This window comes from Boleophthalmus pectinirostris, unplaced genomic scaffold, assembly GCF_026225935.1.
Source record: "Boleophthalmus pectinirostris isolate CB_2022bp ecotype Guang Dong unplaced genomic scaffold, ASM2622593v1 HiC_scaffold_6, whole genome shotgun sequence".
In the NCBI taxonomy this organism is placed as follows: domain Eukaryota; kingdom Metazoa; phylum Chordata; class Actinopteri; order Gobiiformes; family Gobiidae; genus Boleophthalmus; species Boleophthalmus pectinirostris.
In genome coordinates this window covers 27,901,142-27,916,348 of record NW_026571447.1, presented here as the reverse complement: position 1 = coordinate 27,916,348, position 15,207 = coordinate 27,901,142, and the positions used below count along the sequence as shown (strand labels likewise).

Genomic DNA, 15,207 nt, shown 5'->3' with positions numbered 1-15,207 from the left:
TACCTTGCCCTACTTGTGTGTCAAAAAACTAAATAAAACCAGCTGTGCATCAAAAGTAGCCTGATTCATCAGCTGGTTTTGTGGAAACCGTCTGACCTTGCAGCATTAGAATTTGTTCTCTCGATGGTAGGCGGGTACTTTTTTTATTTAACCAGTCGCTGCTATTTGGTTGTGATGTATGTAATGCACTGCAAATGGGGCTAACTGGTATATAAAGCTTTTTCCAAATCCCGAAGGAAGAAGGGCAATAATGTCTTTCCCCTTGATAAAATTCACGAAACATTCTCTTTGTTCCGACTTTAAATCCTCAATCTCGGGAATCGTTGCCAACACAGAATGTATGGCTCTTCACTGATTGGCTGGTGCCTGAACTCGCACTTCTGGGGTTTTTGTGACCCGTTTAGTGTATTCTGATTCCTGACCTTGTCGCTGGAGAGAAATTAAATCAAGCAGAGTCACTAGGTGGCGTCAGCCTGGCTACATCAAAAGTGCATTTCTTGGTCAAATCTGGTGTTGCTGTCAAAATGCAATAGTTTTGATGTGGTTTATTCTTATTGTCTGTCTTTTTCCAATCCATAACTTGTACAAGCTTCAAGAAGTTGCAGTTTCTTAGCACAAGTGAACTTAGAATAGATAGAATAGATCGAATAATTTCCACTGCATTATAAAATAAGTTGCAGCAGAAGTCGATATGACAGTCACAGTTGGAAAGACTTTAAGAAATAAAAAAAAAAATGGCCAAAAATGATCACCTTCCTTTTGGGATTTTGGATTTTTTTGTTTAGAGAATTCAATCAAAAACCCATCTTTGCCATCCATCAGACTTTTAACGTCCACAAATACTTAAATATGGACCCAACGTACTGCACTACTCTTGCGTGACCCTTAAAACTTAATAATCCAGTCACCTTTTAGCCTTAATTGCATGAGTCTTATGGGCATTAGTCACTCCTCCTCTGCTTGCTTGTCTCTTCGTTCTTCCTCTCTCCACATCCCCTCATCTCAGTGTGAAATTCCCAGACTTGATCTAATCCAGAGCCCTCCCGCAGTAATGTTAGTCTTCCAGTCCAGTGAGCTGCCCATTCCAGTTTGGGAATGCTGCCCGTGTCTCTGTGGGAAACCCAGAGTACAGTAGCCCGTCCGTGTGAATCCCAATTTTGCCTCCGACGGTCCACCACTGTTTTCCTTTTAATCACTTCATCATCTTTTGTTGTCATCTTCAGTTGGACTTTGCGAGCGTTCTTCTAATTTGTCTATTTATGCGTGTGCGATGTCCCTTTGCGTGTCTCAAGTCTGTCCTAATTCCCATCCCAGCTGTAACCACGGGGGGCTTGTAGCTTTTTGTAATAGCTTTCCCCCCCTTTGAGAAACTGTTAACAACTAGCGTGTTTGTGTATGTCCAATACTTCCCAATATTCAGCCTTGATTAAATTGTCGGTAATTTGGCGTGCAAGAAAAAATGGATTCTCAAATGAATTCTTAAATGCCAGAGATGTTGTGAGAGGTAATTGTCTGTGTTATTAGCACAGTGAAGGCTGACGACTTTTTTGGGTGTTAATTATCTTGTTGTCATTAATTAGAAATAGCAGAGAAATGTTCGGTGAGGAAATGCTAATGCTGGTTTGACCTTCTGAACAGAATTCCCACTTGGAGCCAGCGCGTAATACACAAACCGCAAAAATAAGTAACTACATTATGATCACTAAAAAATACAAATTATCTCTCAATCAGGGCATCGCAGCGAGGGAATGTTATGTTGGTAATGTTTTTTAGAACTGGAAATAGGGGAACTGTAAGCACGATTTGAAATGGGGAGAGCATCAGTATCTACAAATGACTACCCAAGGATGGAAAAAATATAAAATGTCAGTAGATATGGATGTGGTGTGACATTTAGGGCTGCAAGATGAATCGCAATCAAATCGAAATTGTAATTTGAATGGATGCAATTAGCAAATAACAAAGGCTACAGTTTTTGAAGCACCATAATTTCCTCGACAAAAGACTAAACGGACAGCCCCATAGTTTACGTCTGTATACAAACAAGTTCTGAAAAGTGTATTAGTTTGTCAGTTCATATTCCGTTTTTGTCAGTTCTTCTGGACGCAATTAAAATGTGAACGTTTAATCATGCTACTAAAACATAAATTGCAAATCTAATTCCAGTCATAATACTTGTCTGAAAAATCACAATGAGATAATATTTCCAAATCATGAATCCTTAGTGATACAGTTTGAAAAAAACATAATGTCATAATTTTCATAAAAGTATTTGTAGACTTAGATTTGTAGAAGTATTATGGTTAAATCTTCTTGTCACTCAGCGCATGATGAGGTCGACCAGTTAGATAAATTGGTGTTGTAGCACAGCGTGTTATTACACAAAAAAGCATCAAATTACAACATAATGACTTCTACAAGATTGCCCAAAGGTTGATTTTATATTGTCATGTGTTAATGAATTTGGGGAGCAGAAACATACCTAGAGAAAATGTGACACACAGAGTAAGGACGCACCAATCCAGCTCCAGTTCCAGCTACTTTGACTTTAGGGATTTGTCAATAAGCGATACCAGAGTAGGGATGGAAAATGGCACTTATTTCCACTTTTAATTTATTACACAAGAGATCCAATTGTGTTTTACAACTGTTATTTATCTATCAAATAGCTACTAAACCGAGCTTTGTGTGAAAAAGTTCAAACATTATAAGACCAAAGCCAAAATCACCCTGTAAATCGTCTTATTCAACTCAGTGAAAGGCTCAATTGGAATATTGGCTTAACTGATATCATCGATCGATATGAATCGATATCCGATCCAGCTAATTTTTCAGTATCGGTGCCAATATTCAATACCAGTATCAGTATCGGTGCACACGCACACGAACACAAGCAAATGATCTGCATTTAGGGATGTAACGATATCCAAATCTCTCTGTACGATATTATCACGTTATGCACCTCACGGTACGATATTTATTGAGATATTTTGGAGAGGCTGATATAATTGTAGATAGGACACATTTCTGCTTTTAAAATACCTTGACAAGATTTTGGTGTGAATTATTTCCATTGTAATCCCAAGAAATTAAGTAAAAAACATATCTCTTCATGTTGTTTGCACTGAAATGAATCATGGGATATGTAGTTCCCGATGTTGATAAGCTACTTTAAAACCATGCATTTAAGCAAAGGAACTTGTAATTCGATATATTGTGACAGCCCGTGATATTATTGTGAGACTTTTGACGATACGATATCGATATTTTGGTTGTTACATCTCTATCAGCATTACGTTCATATTAGAGTGGCTGTCATATTGTTTTTCCTAATTACTGTAGTATTTTTAAACCTCAGAGAAGATATCCAACATTTGAATCCTATTACTGTCATTTGTCCCTCTTCTCTCTCTCTTAACCAAAACTAATCCTGACTCAAAATTTCACTCCACTTTTCCCTCTGTCCTTCCTGAAGTGGCACTAATCCTTCTCTTTTTCTCCTCCACTCTCACTCTCTCCTCCCTCTTTCCTATTTTATCATCTTTCGCTACTGGACCAAAACTAATCTTCCGGCAGCATCCAGCACCATGGCAGTCAATGCACGGCGCTTCCTCTCTTGACTCCGCCCACTTCTGTCTTTTGTTGCCCTATGCAGTCGATGAGGATACAGAGATAAATGAGAGGAGGGATTGTCCATTAGTGGCTCTTTACAGCAGATGTTGTTGTTATGTGCCCCCTGTGGTTACAACTCCCCTGCACTGGCACTGGCAGGTAACACGGCTCCTCTCGTGTCCTTCAGCTTAGGCTACAACTAGGGCACTGCAATTCATTACATTTAAATGGAGTCACATCAAACTGATGGCTGATCACTAGTACCAACTTGGGGATTTTTAACCATTATTTCAAGAGCCAATTGTGGTGTCTAGTGTTGGGAAGTAACTGAATACACGTGATGAGAATACGAACTCTGAATACAAATTTTGAGTGACTGTATTCCAGTACAGTTACTTTTTCATTTGGTGGTACTCAGCGATACTCTTCTAAAGTCAAAGGAATACATTACGATATTTGATTAGAGATGTAAGGATATCCAAATCTCTCGATACGGTATTTTCACGATATGCATCTCACGGTAAGATATTTATTGCGATATTTTGCAGAGGCTAACAAAACTGTGAATAGGCTACTTTTTTTTCATAATCCAAATAATTCAGAATTAAAAGTGCTTAATAACACTTGTTTTATCATGTAGATTAGACTAAAACAGAGCAAAGGATCATGGTCTATGTAGTTCTATCTGTTTTTAAGCTGTTGCTGCACCATAACAACGAATTTAAGCAAAGAAACTTGTAATTCAATATATTGTGATGGCGCATGATATTGTGAGACTTTTGACAGTACAATATCATGATATTTTGGTTATTGTTACATCCCTATATTTGATCATGTTATTTAGGCTTCAAACTGCACAAAATCAGCAAGAATAACAAACTACTCTGCTCTTGTGGTGAGTGCATGTGTGATTATTCCATCTCCAGTCAGTGATAGGAAATGCTTTAAAAACGGTGAAACAAATATAATACTATGTTTCAACATTACAATCTAATTTAAAAGCAACTGGATGTAAAAGTTCTAAGTATTCAGAATGCAGTACTCTAATTGAACTTTGTAACAGAAAATGTCACAAAAATACAGTTTATTTCAGGTTTTTAGTATTCTATAAGTAAATACATTTTCAAAGTTTTCTTCCCATCACTGGTGGCAGCAGGAACTTTTAACAGATATGTCTATTGTTTATTGTGGTAGCAACAACGCATGGTTTTTTAGCTCTGATTTTGGTGGAATAAAATTGAATGGAATTGTTGTTAAAGCTCCACTTTGATACTTTCCTAGGGATACTTCACCTACTTATTTCTGGAGATGTTATTGCGTTGCTTGAAATGTTCTGTAGTACTACAGTTGAGACAAGGAAGGGACGCTGTACGTTTTTGGCGATAAAATACATGTGATTTAATAAAGGCAAGGTGGAACATTTCAGGGGAAACTACAACATCTTCATAGTCACAAGCAAGTGCCTATCCCTCCACCAGAAAAGTTACATAGTGCACCTTTAAGACCAAGATAAGTTTGAAAACCGTGTTCACATTTGCTTTATCAAAACCAGGACTAAAGCTCCAGCTAAACCAGGACTAGACCAGGATGTAAACCAGGACTAGAAAATCAAAACCAACTTCAAAACTAAACAGGGTCGAAGTATGAATGCAGCCGTATTTATTTGTTATTCTCGAGAAAAAGATCCAATCCAAAATAACAATCGATCAATATGAAGAAAAATAAGTGATCATTTTTATTATTTTGTTGTCTCCCCACACGATATTAAACCTTGCCCTCTGTCCCAAACTGTTTTCCCGACGTGTAAATACGTGACAGCTCATGCAGCGCTGCCTGGGGTCTGAGCCTGTGGTCTGAGCCTGTGTGTGTGTGTGTGTGTGTGTGTGTGTGTGTGTGTGTGAGTGTGTGAGTGTGTGTACATTATTGTGTCTCCTCAGAGTGGTGTGAAGGACAGTGGTGACAGCGCAGGTCCGGCAGGTATCCTTCTGTCATTGGCCCAAGGTCGATCCTGGTCCGTGCTCCTCTGTGTGAATATGTGGGTTTAGCGCCTTAATTTAACTCCACTACTGTGAAGCAGGACACCGAGGCACTAAACTACCGGACTGCTTTTTATGCAAATGGTCCTGTCTCCGCTTTTTAATGAGGATTAGCGAGACAAATAACGCCACAATATGTAACGGCACAGGTTGTTTTTGTCATGACAAGGTTGTGTTGTTTTCCTCTTCCTGTTACATGCAACATTTGAAGACGTTTTCCCATCCAAAAGGTAATATTTTCTAAAACCCACGAATAGCTGCTATGGCCTCTGCTAGTGTTGTCACAATGTCAAATTTTAGTGTGACAGTGTTGTGTTATGATGCAGTGGTTTAAGGCGTTGTTGTGTCTTCCACCTTGTCGTCATGTCTATATCTGTGATTGTTTACCGAATGTCTCTATCCTCTCTCTCCCCATTTTACAATACAGCTGCCCTGCACTATAAAACCAGGCCGGAAAAATAATAAGATATTTTGTTCAGTAATAATTCCTATTGCAACATTTTTTAACATATATATATTAGGGATGTAACGATATCCACGATATACATCTCACGGTACGATATTTATTGTGATATATTGAGTTGGAGTTGCAAATATAATAGTAGATAGGATGTTTTTTTTTGTTTTTTTTTATACCTAGACAAGATTTTGGTGTCAGAGTCCCAAGAATTCAAGTGAAAAGTAATCATTTTCTATTGCATCTTTTTTTTTTTTTTTTACATCTATATTGGCTGTAACGATATCCTAATCTCTCTGTACAATATTATCACGATATGCATCTCACCGTACGATATTTATTGCGATATTTTGGAGTTGCAAGTATAACTGTAGTTTTTTGGGTTTTTTTTTTTTACACTTTTTTGCTTTTGAAATACCTTGACAAGATTTTGGTGTGAATTATTACTGTCATTATCCCAAGAATTCAAGTAAAAACATATTTCTGCATGTCGTCTGCACTCTAATGAATCATGGGATATGTAGTTCCTGATGTTTATTAGCTGTTCCTAATAAAAAACAATGGATTTAAGCAAAGGAACTTGTAATTCGATATATTGTGACAGCTCTCGATATTATTGGTGAGACTTCTGGTGATACGATATCACAATATTTTGGATACTGTTACATCCCTAATATATATATATTTATCAGGGGGTGGGCAATTGTTTTCTTCATGGGGCCACATGAGAAAGGGCCGAGCCAAAATGCTTCAGTTCTGCATAGTATTAATTGTATTTCTTTATAAAATGCAGTAAAAAGCATTGTTTTGACAAGCTGGTGAGACTGGTAAGAGTTTATGTTATGATTAAGCAATGAAAAAGTGAGGCTGCCTTATATAAAATGTCATTTAAAATAAAAGCAATGCGCTTTAGTCCATGCATGAGGTAAAATATGTTTATTTTGTAATTCCAAATGAGCTTAAACGGGCCTATCATCTGACCGTATGTGACCTGGGAGCTGTACAATGCTCAGGTCTGATACATAAAACTGATATTGATACACCTCCTACCTCTACTTTAGATTGAGATATTGAGTTGTCTGTGTTTGCTTTCTGCTTGAAACATTTCTGATTTGCAGCGATTCTACTCTAAAGCTTTTACCTAATATTTCAAAGTCCACAATTTAGTCCATAAAGCCATCGTAAGACCCCCTTTTAGAGCTGACACCACTCTCTAGACTCCATGACATTCTTGCCTGCGTCCCTCCCTGTCTGGCGTGCTCAAAGCCCTCCGTGTAAAGCCGACTGGAGCTTGTACTAAAAGCTTCTTGAGCACAGGTTGCATCAGAACAGGCTGAACACAGACGAAGCAGGCATGATCCACTGTTGTCATGTGAAACCACCCCCCTCCAACCCCCAACTACTGCATCCTTCACCATCTCCATCTCCGTCCATGCTTTCTCTTTTATTTATTTATCGCGAGCGCACCTCAAACCCGCTCCTGTTGTGTTTACCTTTTGTCTTCCCACTGTGCGCAGCCATTTCAGAGCAACTTCTTCCTCTCTCTAATTGATTCCTCTCTCCGTAGCTGCTCCGTGTCCCGCTGAGCCAGTCCATTGCGTTCATTTCACTTCGGAAAGCTTCAGCGTTTTTCCTCGTACCTTGTGTCGTTCTTTCTTTTGTGTGTTTTTTGAGGGGGAAATTTCTTACATGGATGCCCTCCTCTGCTTCTACCCCACTCGCCTGTCTCCCCGAAATCTTTGTACCCTCTGAACTCCCTGCACCAAGTCGACAGCGCGCACGCCCATCGTCCCGTCACTCCCGCTCACATCTTCGACTTGAAAACTTTCGCAGCTTGTGGTTTCGCTTTGGCACTTTTCGTAGTAAGTTTTTATGTTGCCTCTCAGGTCTTGTCTTAAGGAAAATGGCGACTGGCGAAACACACACATTCATATCCGTGTAACTGTGGCGTCAGCCCACTGCAGTCACGCCACAGCGGACGCCATTTTGGGTCGACGGTGTTAGCGTGTGCGTGCAAACAAGTGGGGTTTTGTGTCGAGGTTTTGATGAAGACAATGCGATTAGGGCCCGATCCAAACAGACAGGATACAGGCGAGTAAACAGCAAACATTTACAGCCAGAGCCAAAGCATTTCACTACAGCTATCTCAAGTATTTACTACGCTATTGTTCATTCAGGAAACGATTATAGTCGTCGTGGAAACAGTTTTGCAAATTCACTAATGATTATGATCAGTTAGATTTAGCTAATTTTCACACAATCACTCTAATCGTTATCTACTCATATTTGCCACTCAGAGCTTCAAAATGGTGATTGAGGAAAAACATATTAAAATCATGCATTCTGTCTCGCATTTTTACCACAATATTACAATATTCAATAGAAAATCTGAAATTATTTTAGAAATTAAATAGGACTGGATGATTTGGATTTTTTTTTTTTTTTTTTTTATCCTTGTATTGACTGTTTTGACACGATTTTCAATTCAAATTTATTTTTTCTTATAATTTTTTTATTTTTTATATGGCTTGGCTTTCCTAATTTTAACATAAATATTATTTTCACAAGAGGCAAAGAGGAGCTCATTCTCCAACAGTGAGAGATACAGGACTACATTTATACTCCATACAACTATAATACAAGAACAGATAACCCTATGTTTTCCTTCTTGTATAAAGCTGAGATGTATATTTTTATTACTATACTTCTACACTTGATTTTTATTTGTATACATGTATATAATTATGCCTTATTTGATACTAGTCTCTTGCTATTTTTGCTGCTTATTTTGAAGTTATTATTACCATTTACATTTTTGCTCTTGCTTATCATCTTATATTGCGATGTGTGAGCTACTGTGTCCAAGTAATTTCCTATGTGGGTCAGTAAAATTCGTCGAAAGAATAGTTCTGAACTCTGCTCATAATATAAAAAAAAACCAAGCTGATTCTAGTGGTGACCATCCGGAACAACTGGATCTCAAGTTGATTATTACGCCTTCTAGTATAGAGTATATTTAGCTCACACACTTCTATACAACTTTGAGTACTGCAATTGTATTTTTCTGCTCTAACCCACACTGCTTCTTGTCGTCTTCTGTACTGGTTGGGTGTCTCTCTCCTCTCTCTCTCTCTCTCAGCCTCAGGACTGGACTCAGCGTGTTATTTAATGCTTCGTTAACCCCTCGATGGTCGTTAGTTGTTCACATCCAGACTCATTTAGGGACTGGTGTCTCCCACAGCACAGACCTGCAGCATTCAGACCGAGGTCCTACACCAACTGTGCCTTGGCTTTCGCTTACAGTAGTTAATGCTTAATTCTCGATTGATTTGAGTTTTGTTTTCGCAGCATTTCACTTCAGACTTTTTATTATATGTAAAAAAAAACTGTTATAAGGCTTTAGAAACTAGTCAATTTGCGCAAGAGGAAATTTTAGCATTAAAAGATCGCAAAATGTGTCTTTATTTTTTAGTATTTTTACTGGCGGACATGTCATTCCCTCTGCTTTGGTATTGTTGTGTTGTAGAGAAATTGGATTAGCAATTTCTTTGGATGTTTGTATCTACATAAACATAAAATCTTCGTTCTAAGATTTGTCGCAATCAAATAAAAATTACAATTTGAATAGTTACAATTAGCAAGTCCCAATAACCTCAATTTAGGAGATGTAATGTCCTCTTCATTCTGCAAAATACAGTATTGTGTCTATTTGAAATTCTGTTGTATAAACCAGATTTTCCTGCAGTTTAGACCTTTTCAAACAAGTCCTTAGCTGTTCATTTCATTTTCATTTCAGGCTTCTCTTCAAAATGCTCTCGGTGAACCGGATCTCTGTTTAATAAATACAAATTTCTATTAGTTTTCAAAATCATGCAGCTCTTGTCCTCTGGTTTCCTCCACATCTGCGTGTCCCTGTTCCGTGCCCTCAATGACCTGGGTAAAAAAAAAAAAAAAAAAAAAAAAATCTCTTTTTTTCACCAGTTTTAATCGCCCACCTGTATCCTGCTCTTACTCTACCCCTCCCTTCCCCATTTCTCCTCCATTATTTCCTTTGAGAGTGCCCCCCGCTGACAAAACGACGCCCAGACACAACTGCCCCCCCCTCCCCTTACCCCCTCTCGCTCCTCTTCCTCCCCCCTTCACCCCTCTGTCTGTCTGATCCCGTTTTAATCCTTCATACCTTCTTTTTCTATATGAACTTTCTTTTAATCCGGCGTCCAGTTTGCGGTTTCGCTGTCATTTAGAATTTTGCTACAACATCTCCGCTTGGCTAATTCATTTCCTGCATCCCATTCGCTATAATCTTCATCATTGCTCATCTACATAACACTATCTCTTCCTGTTGTGGCTCCTCGCGGTCTTTTTTTATCCGACCTTTACCAGAATTTGCATAGGCGAACATATTTGGGGTTGTACGGTCGGTCAGGGTTAATTTTTCACAGGATTAGGAGTTGAGTAATGGTAAATACCTCGGTCTGGTCATTTATCTGTTTCTTTTGTACTATAAAGAACACGAAAATGAAAAATCAGCAACTTGACTCTTTTTGCTTAAACTTTGTCTGAAAATGCTCTCCTCTGCTTTCTTACAGCAGCTTCAGAGGGCTCCAAGCAACAGCAAGGTAAGAGGATGCATGAGAAAGACGAGGATTATTTTTGTAGTACAGTCCCTTTTGAGAAAGTCCCAGGAACTACAAAAGTTCCTACAGTGCAAAAACACGCTCTGCTGTACAGCTGTGCCTGCTAAACTTTTGATGGAACCATACTACTTATTAAAACAATCAACATCAAATTGTGATCATGCTGTCATTGTTTCACATCATACTGTAGTTTAAAAAAAAAAAAAAAAAAAGTTGTTTGTTTAATTTGGTTGTAAACAAAAAAGGATGATAAACTGAAAAAAATCACAATTTAAATGCCAGAAATGTGCAAATAACAACACAATTATCCCCTATTGTCAAGTCTATTTCCACTCTGGATTGTTTTAAAAGACAATTAAAACAAATTTTGAAGTACAAATGATTAATATTTGAACTACTGTGAGTAAATCGACTTGCCTGATCATGTCTGTTATGCTAGAAACATTTTTTAGTTTTTAGGGAAATGGTTTTGTAAGATTGTTATGGTCTTCTCTCTCTCTTCTGCACAGGAATGTTCATGTTTTCTTTCTGTTTATGTTTTTTCTTGCAAATAAAATTATAATCTAATTTAATATTAAATCCTACTATCGTCAGATTAAGCAGAAAGGATGTTAAACTGAAAAAAAAATCACAATTTAAATGGCAGAAATTTGCAAATAACAACACAATTATCCTCTATTCTCATGTCTATTTCCATTGTAGATTCTTTTAAAAGACAATAAAACCAATATTGATGTACAAATGATTAATATTTGAACTACTGTAAGTAAGTCAACTTGCCTGATCATGTCTAGAAACATGTTTTTAGGGGAAATGATTTTGTAAGATTGTTACGGTCTTCTTCTCTCTTCTGCACAGGAATGTTTATGTTTTCTATCACATTTATGTTTTTTTCTTGTATGTGTAAATAAAATTCTAATCTAGTCTAATATATAAACTCCTACAATCACCAGATTAACCAGTCTAGTTTTCATAGTTGGCACAAAACCAGCTATCTTTGTAGTTTAGACGTCTGCAAACATGTTTTAATAGTTTACTTTAACCTTAACTCGAATATTGATTTTACAATATTCAAGTTAAGGAGTAAATGAGTAAAAAAGTATCACAACAGCATTTTTCCAATTGCTCATTCAGTCTGATAACAAAGCATTGATATTGTTGATTGATAATGGACAGTTTCTTGCTCCAAACTTTGACATAACTTAAAATCCTGTCTCTGTTCTTTTGCAGACCTGCCTGTACGTCAGAATCAAGCTCCTTCACTGAGAACATCTCCATACCTGCTCCTGTCTCCTGCCCTGCTCTTCCTCCTCCTCCAGTTGATCACATGACCAGCCACCTCCTCGTCGACTAATCAAATCTTTTATGCACCAGAAGTGATAAAGTAGACAATAACTCTATCACCGTTATAAACTCGACCACAGAGGACCTGTTTGAACGCGCGCTGTTTACATGTGAAACTTCAAAATCTTCAAAGTGACTCAGGGACCAATGATTCAAGTGCTGTTTTTATTGCATTGTGGGTAATCAAGAATATGTCATGTAGTGTACGTGTACGCAAATCAGCTTCATCTATCAAATCAAAAGTATTATTGGTCTTGAAGTAACCATATACTCAGGCCCCATGCTGCCAACTTGGTACTTAAACTTTGTACCAGCGTAAAACTCTGATAGACCTGTTTTTTTTTTTTTTTTTGCTTCTTCAACTCTTCATGGTTGAGGAGGAAGGCTGCAGAACAGTTGTGCGTCGCCCCCTACTGGGAGTGCACTGGTCGGACTGGAGCTGGACTGGTTTGGTCCTCTGTCCTGAGAGCTGGAGGACTTTCGGTGTTTTATGGAGACAGGAAAGTGCTGGTGGCTTTTCATTGGACCATATATTTTCCCCAGATTCTCTCGTAAAGGAGACGGCCGAGGAAATCCATTGTTTGGGATGTACAGGGTTGACATGCTCAGCTTTTTGTAATTTTTTTTTTTATACCATTTTGTAAATTTCCTTATTCCAAAAAAATACATGAAAATATAATTGATAAAATATATACAGTAATAAACATATAATATAAATGCTAATACAATGACTACTTCAAAACAATGAGTTAATATATTATTTGTTATTAAATACACACATTTATATTCTGCTACATTTTTTCTCTTTTAGTCTTAGTAAATCCAATCACGAATTAAGGTGGAATTAAATGTTAAATTTCAGAGGAATTGCCCAATTTCTATTTAAAAGTTTATAAAGATGTTTTAAAAGTGAAATGAACTATTTTGCTGTTATTGATAAAGTGTTTAGAGTTGAGATTTAGGGAATTGTGTGTATCTAGACTACACATAATTCTCTAAATTTACTATTTAAATTATAAAATACAAAAAATGAAATTTGAAAATGGTATTCACAACAGAGATGATTTTGACTTGATACAATTTTATGTTTTTAATTTTAAATGTAAAAAAAAAAAAAACACTTGGCACTTATTGCTCCTTCTTTTAAGCTATTTGGGATCTGTGCTGAAAATCAATGTGTAATGTTTTTAATGTGTGTTTTTCATTGATACGTTTTTCTATTTCTTTTATACAGTGAGTAAAAGTGTATGTTTGTGCGTTTGATGTTTGTGGGATAACGGTGACTTGTTTTGTATTTTGTGTTCTTCACATTTTTGTGAAGACTGAAGCTTCTTCTGTGAAGAGCTCTCTGCAATCTGAGCCTCTTGTTCAACAACAAGAACTAATAAAAATAGTACACGGTTGCAATCCATATCTGGTTATTGCTCATAAAAATTGGCAAAGTATTGAATTTTGTGTGAATAATTGAGCGTTTCTTTGCAAACCACAGAAGTTATTGGAAAATGGAAATATAGAGACATTTTAGAAGCTAGGATTAAAAATAAATAAGATTGTATTAATGTTTGTGTTATCATTCATTGAAATTAGCAAACTATTGAATTTTTCTGGAATAATTTACCAACCACAACATAATTCAAGGTTGTCGATGTGGGGACACTTTGGGGACTGGCCCTGACCTTGGTGTGAGAGATGTTTGTAACAAGAGGAACCTTTTATATTGAGTTTAATCCTGATAAGAGCACACTGCTTTATTCATAGACCTCCGAACGCTTCCGCCGATACATCGACAGCTTCACATATCCACCACATTGATTTCCATTAAGCGCTGGACACACAGAGTCAGTGCTGCTTTCCCTGTTGTCTGTCTGTTTTAAATATGGACACACTTTAAACAAGCTGTAGATGTATTTCCATATATAGGCCACAATGTAGAGGCCGTTATGAAGCCAGACAGCCAATTTCCTGCATAATAAGAGCTAATGCCTCTATTTCATGCTTTATGATCTGCTCTGATGACATGTGTGGAGCTGGTGGGGCGCAGTGGGAGAAAGGTGCCATTGGTTCTGGACACATAAACATTTACAAAGCCTATTATGGTTTACGTTTGAAGGCTCTGCACAAAGATAATCGTCTGAAATTGAAATGTTAAACTATGATGGAGTTTGTTATTTATAACCCGAGCATGAGGCCCAGTGTTGTGGCCATGCGTGTTAAAGCAATGCATATTTTCTACTTGATATATATATAGACAGATTATTGGAAAATGACTTCTTAAATCACTAGTGAATGAGATGTAATAGACGCTGTGTGAGAGATAGCGCTTAAATCAAGATGAGAACTAAATATAGACTGCACAATCACAGAGAAATCAAAGTGAAATGGTCAACGTTTGTAACATGCTGGAATTATCTTTTTGGTTAGTTCAAAACGGCAGCTCAAAACAGTAACATTCCCTTTTGCTTTTAGGGATGCAACGATCTTTAATTGGTATCGGATATCTGCACCGATACTGAAAAACTGGATCAAATATCGGTTTTCAGATATCAGTTCAGCTAGTATCCTGGTTGGACATATAAACTGATGTAATATGACGATGTACTTGTGGTGTAGTCTGCCTAGAAAGTCTCATAATGTTTGAATTTTTATTTACACAAAACTCTTCTGTAGTTACTCAAGGGATAAATAACAGCCACAGAAGACATTTGAATCAGTTTTGTCTTATTTTATTTGGTACTTAAATACTGGTACATACTGGTATCAGTCAGTATCAGGTATTGGCAGATACTTAATGCTTTATTGGAGTATTGGAAACAATATTGAAAATGAAAAAGCTGGGTAGGTGCATCCCTAGTAATATTTACCATACATATTTACATATATATTTTAAAGGGACGGTCTGGAATTTTGGACATAGGGCCTCATTTTCTAGTGAGCCAGAATGTCGGAGACATGTGGAGACACTTTTTTAAATATTCCATCCAGTCCTTGTATTTGCAAAGGTCCCTGGTGCTAGGCTAGTGCATGTCAATGGTCATAGTTAGCCTGCCACTAAAAACAGTCTTACCCACTCCACAAAAACACCCGAAGCAAAACTATTATTACGCCAGACTGTCGATGTAAA

The 15,207-nt window shown here is 37.3% G+C and overlaps 1 protein-coding gene across 3 annotated transcripts in view; it reads left to right on the top strand.

Annotated features, from left to right (window-relative positions):
• Nucleotides 1-13,613, top strand: part of si:dkey-246i14.3 (ephrin A4) — a 65,269-nt gene extending 51,656 nt beyond the window's left edge. The window contains exons 4-5 of one of the 3 annotated variants that reach the window (XM_020928061.2): nt 10,695-10,724; nt 11,973-13,613. In XM_020928061.2, the coding sequence (XP_020783720.1) occupies nt 10,695-10,724; nt 11,973-12,073 (131 nt within the window). In that variant the 3' untranslated portion in view covers nt 12,074-13,613. Of the gene's footprint in view, nt 1-10,694; nt 11,367-11,972 lie in introns of those variants that run through there. The other 2 variants (XM_055164344.1, XM_055164343.1) reach the window with 2 other exon arrangements.
• Nucleotides 13,614-15,207: the final 1,594 nt, after the last annotated feature.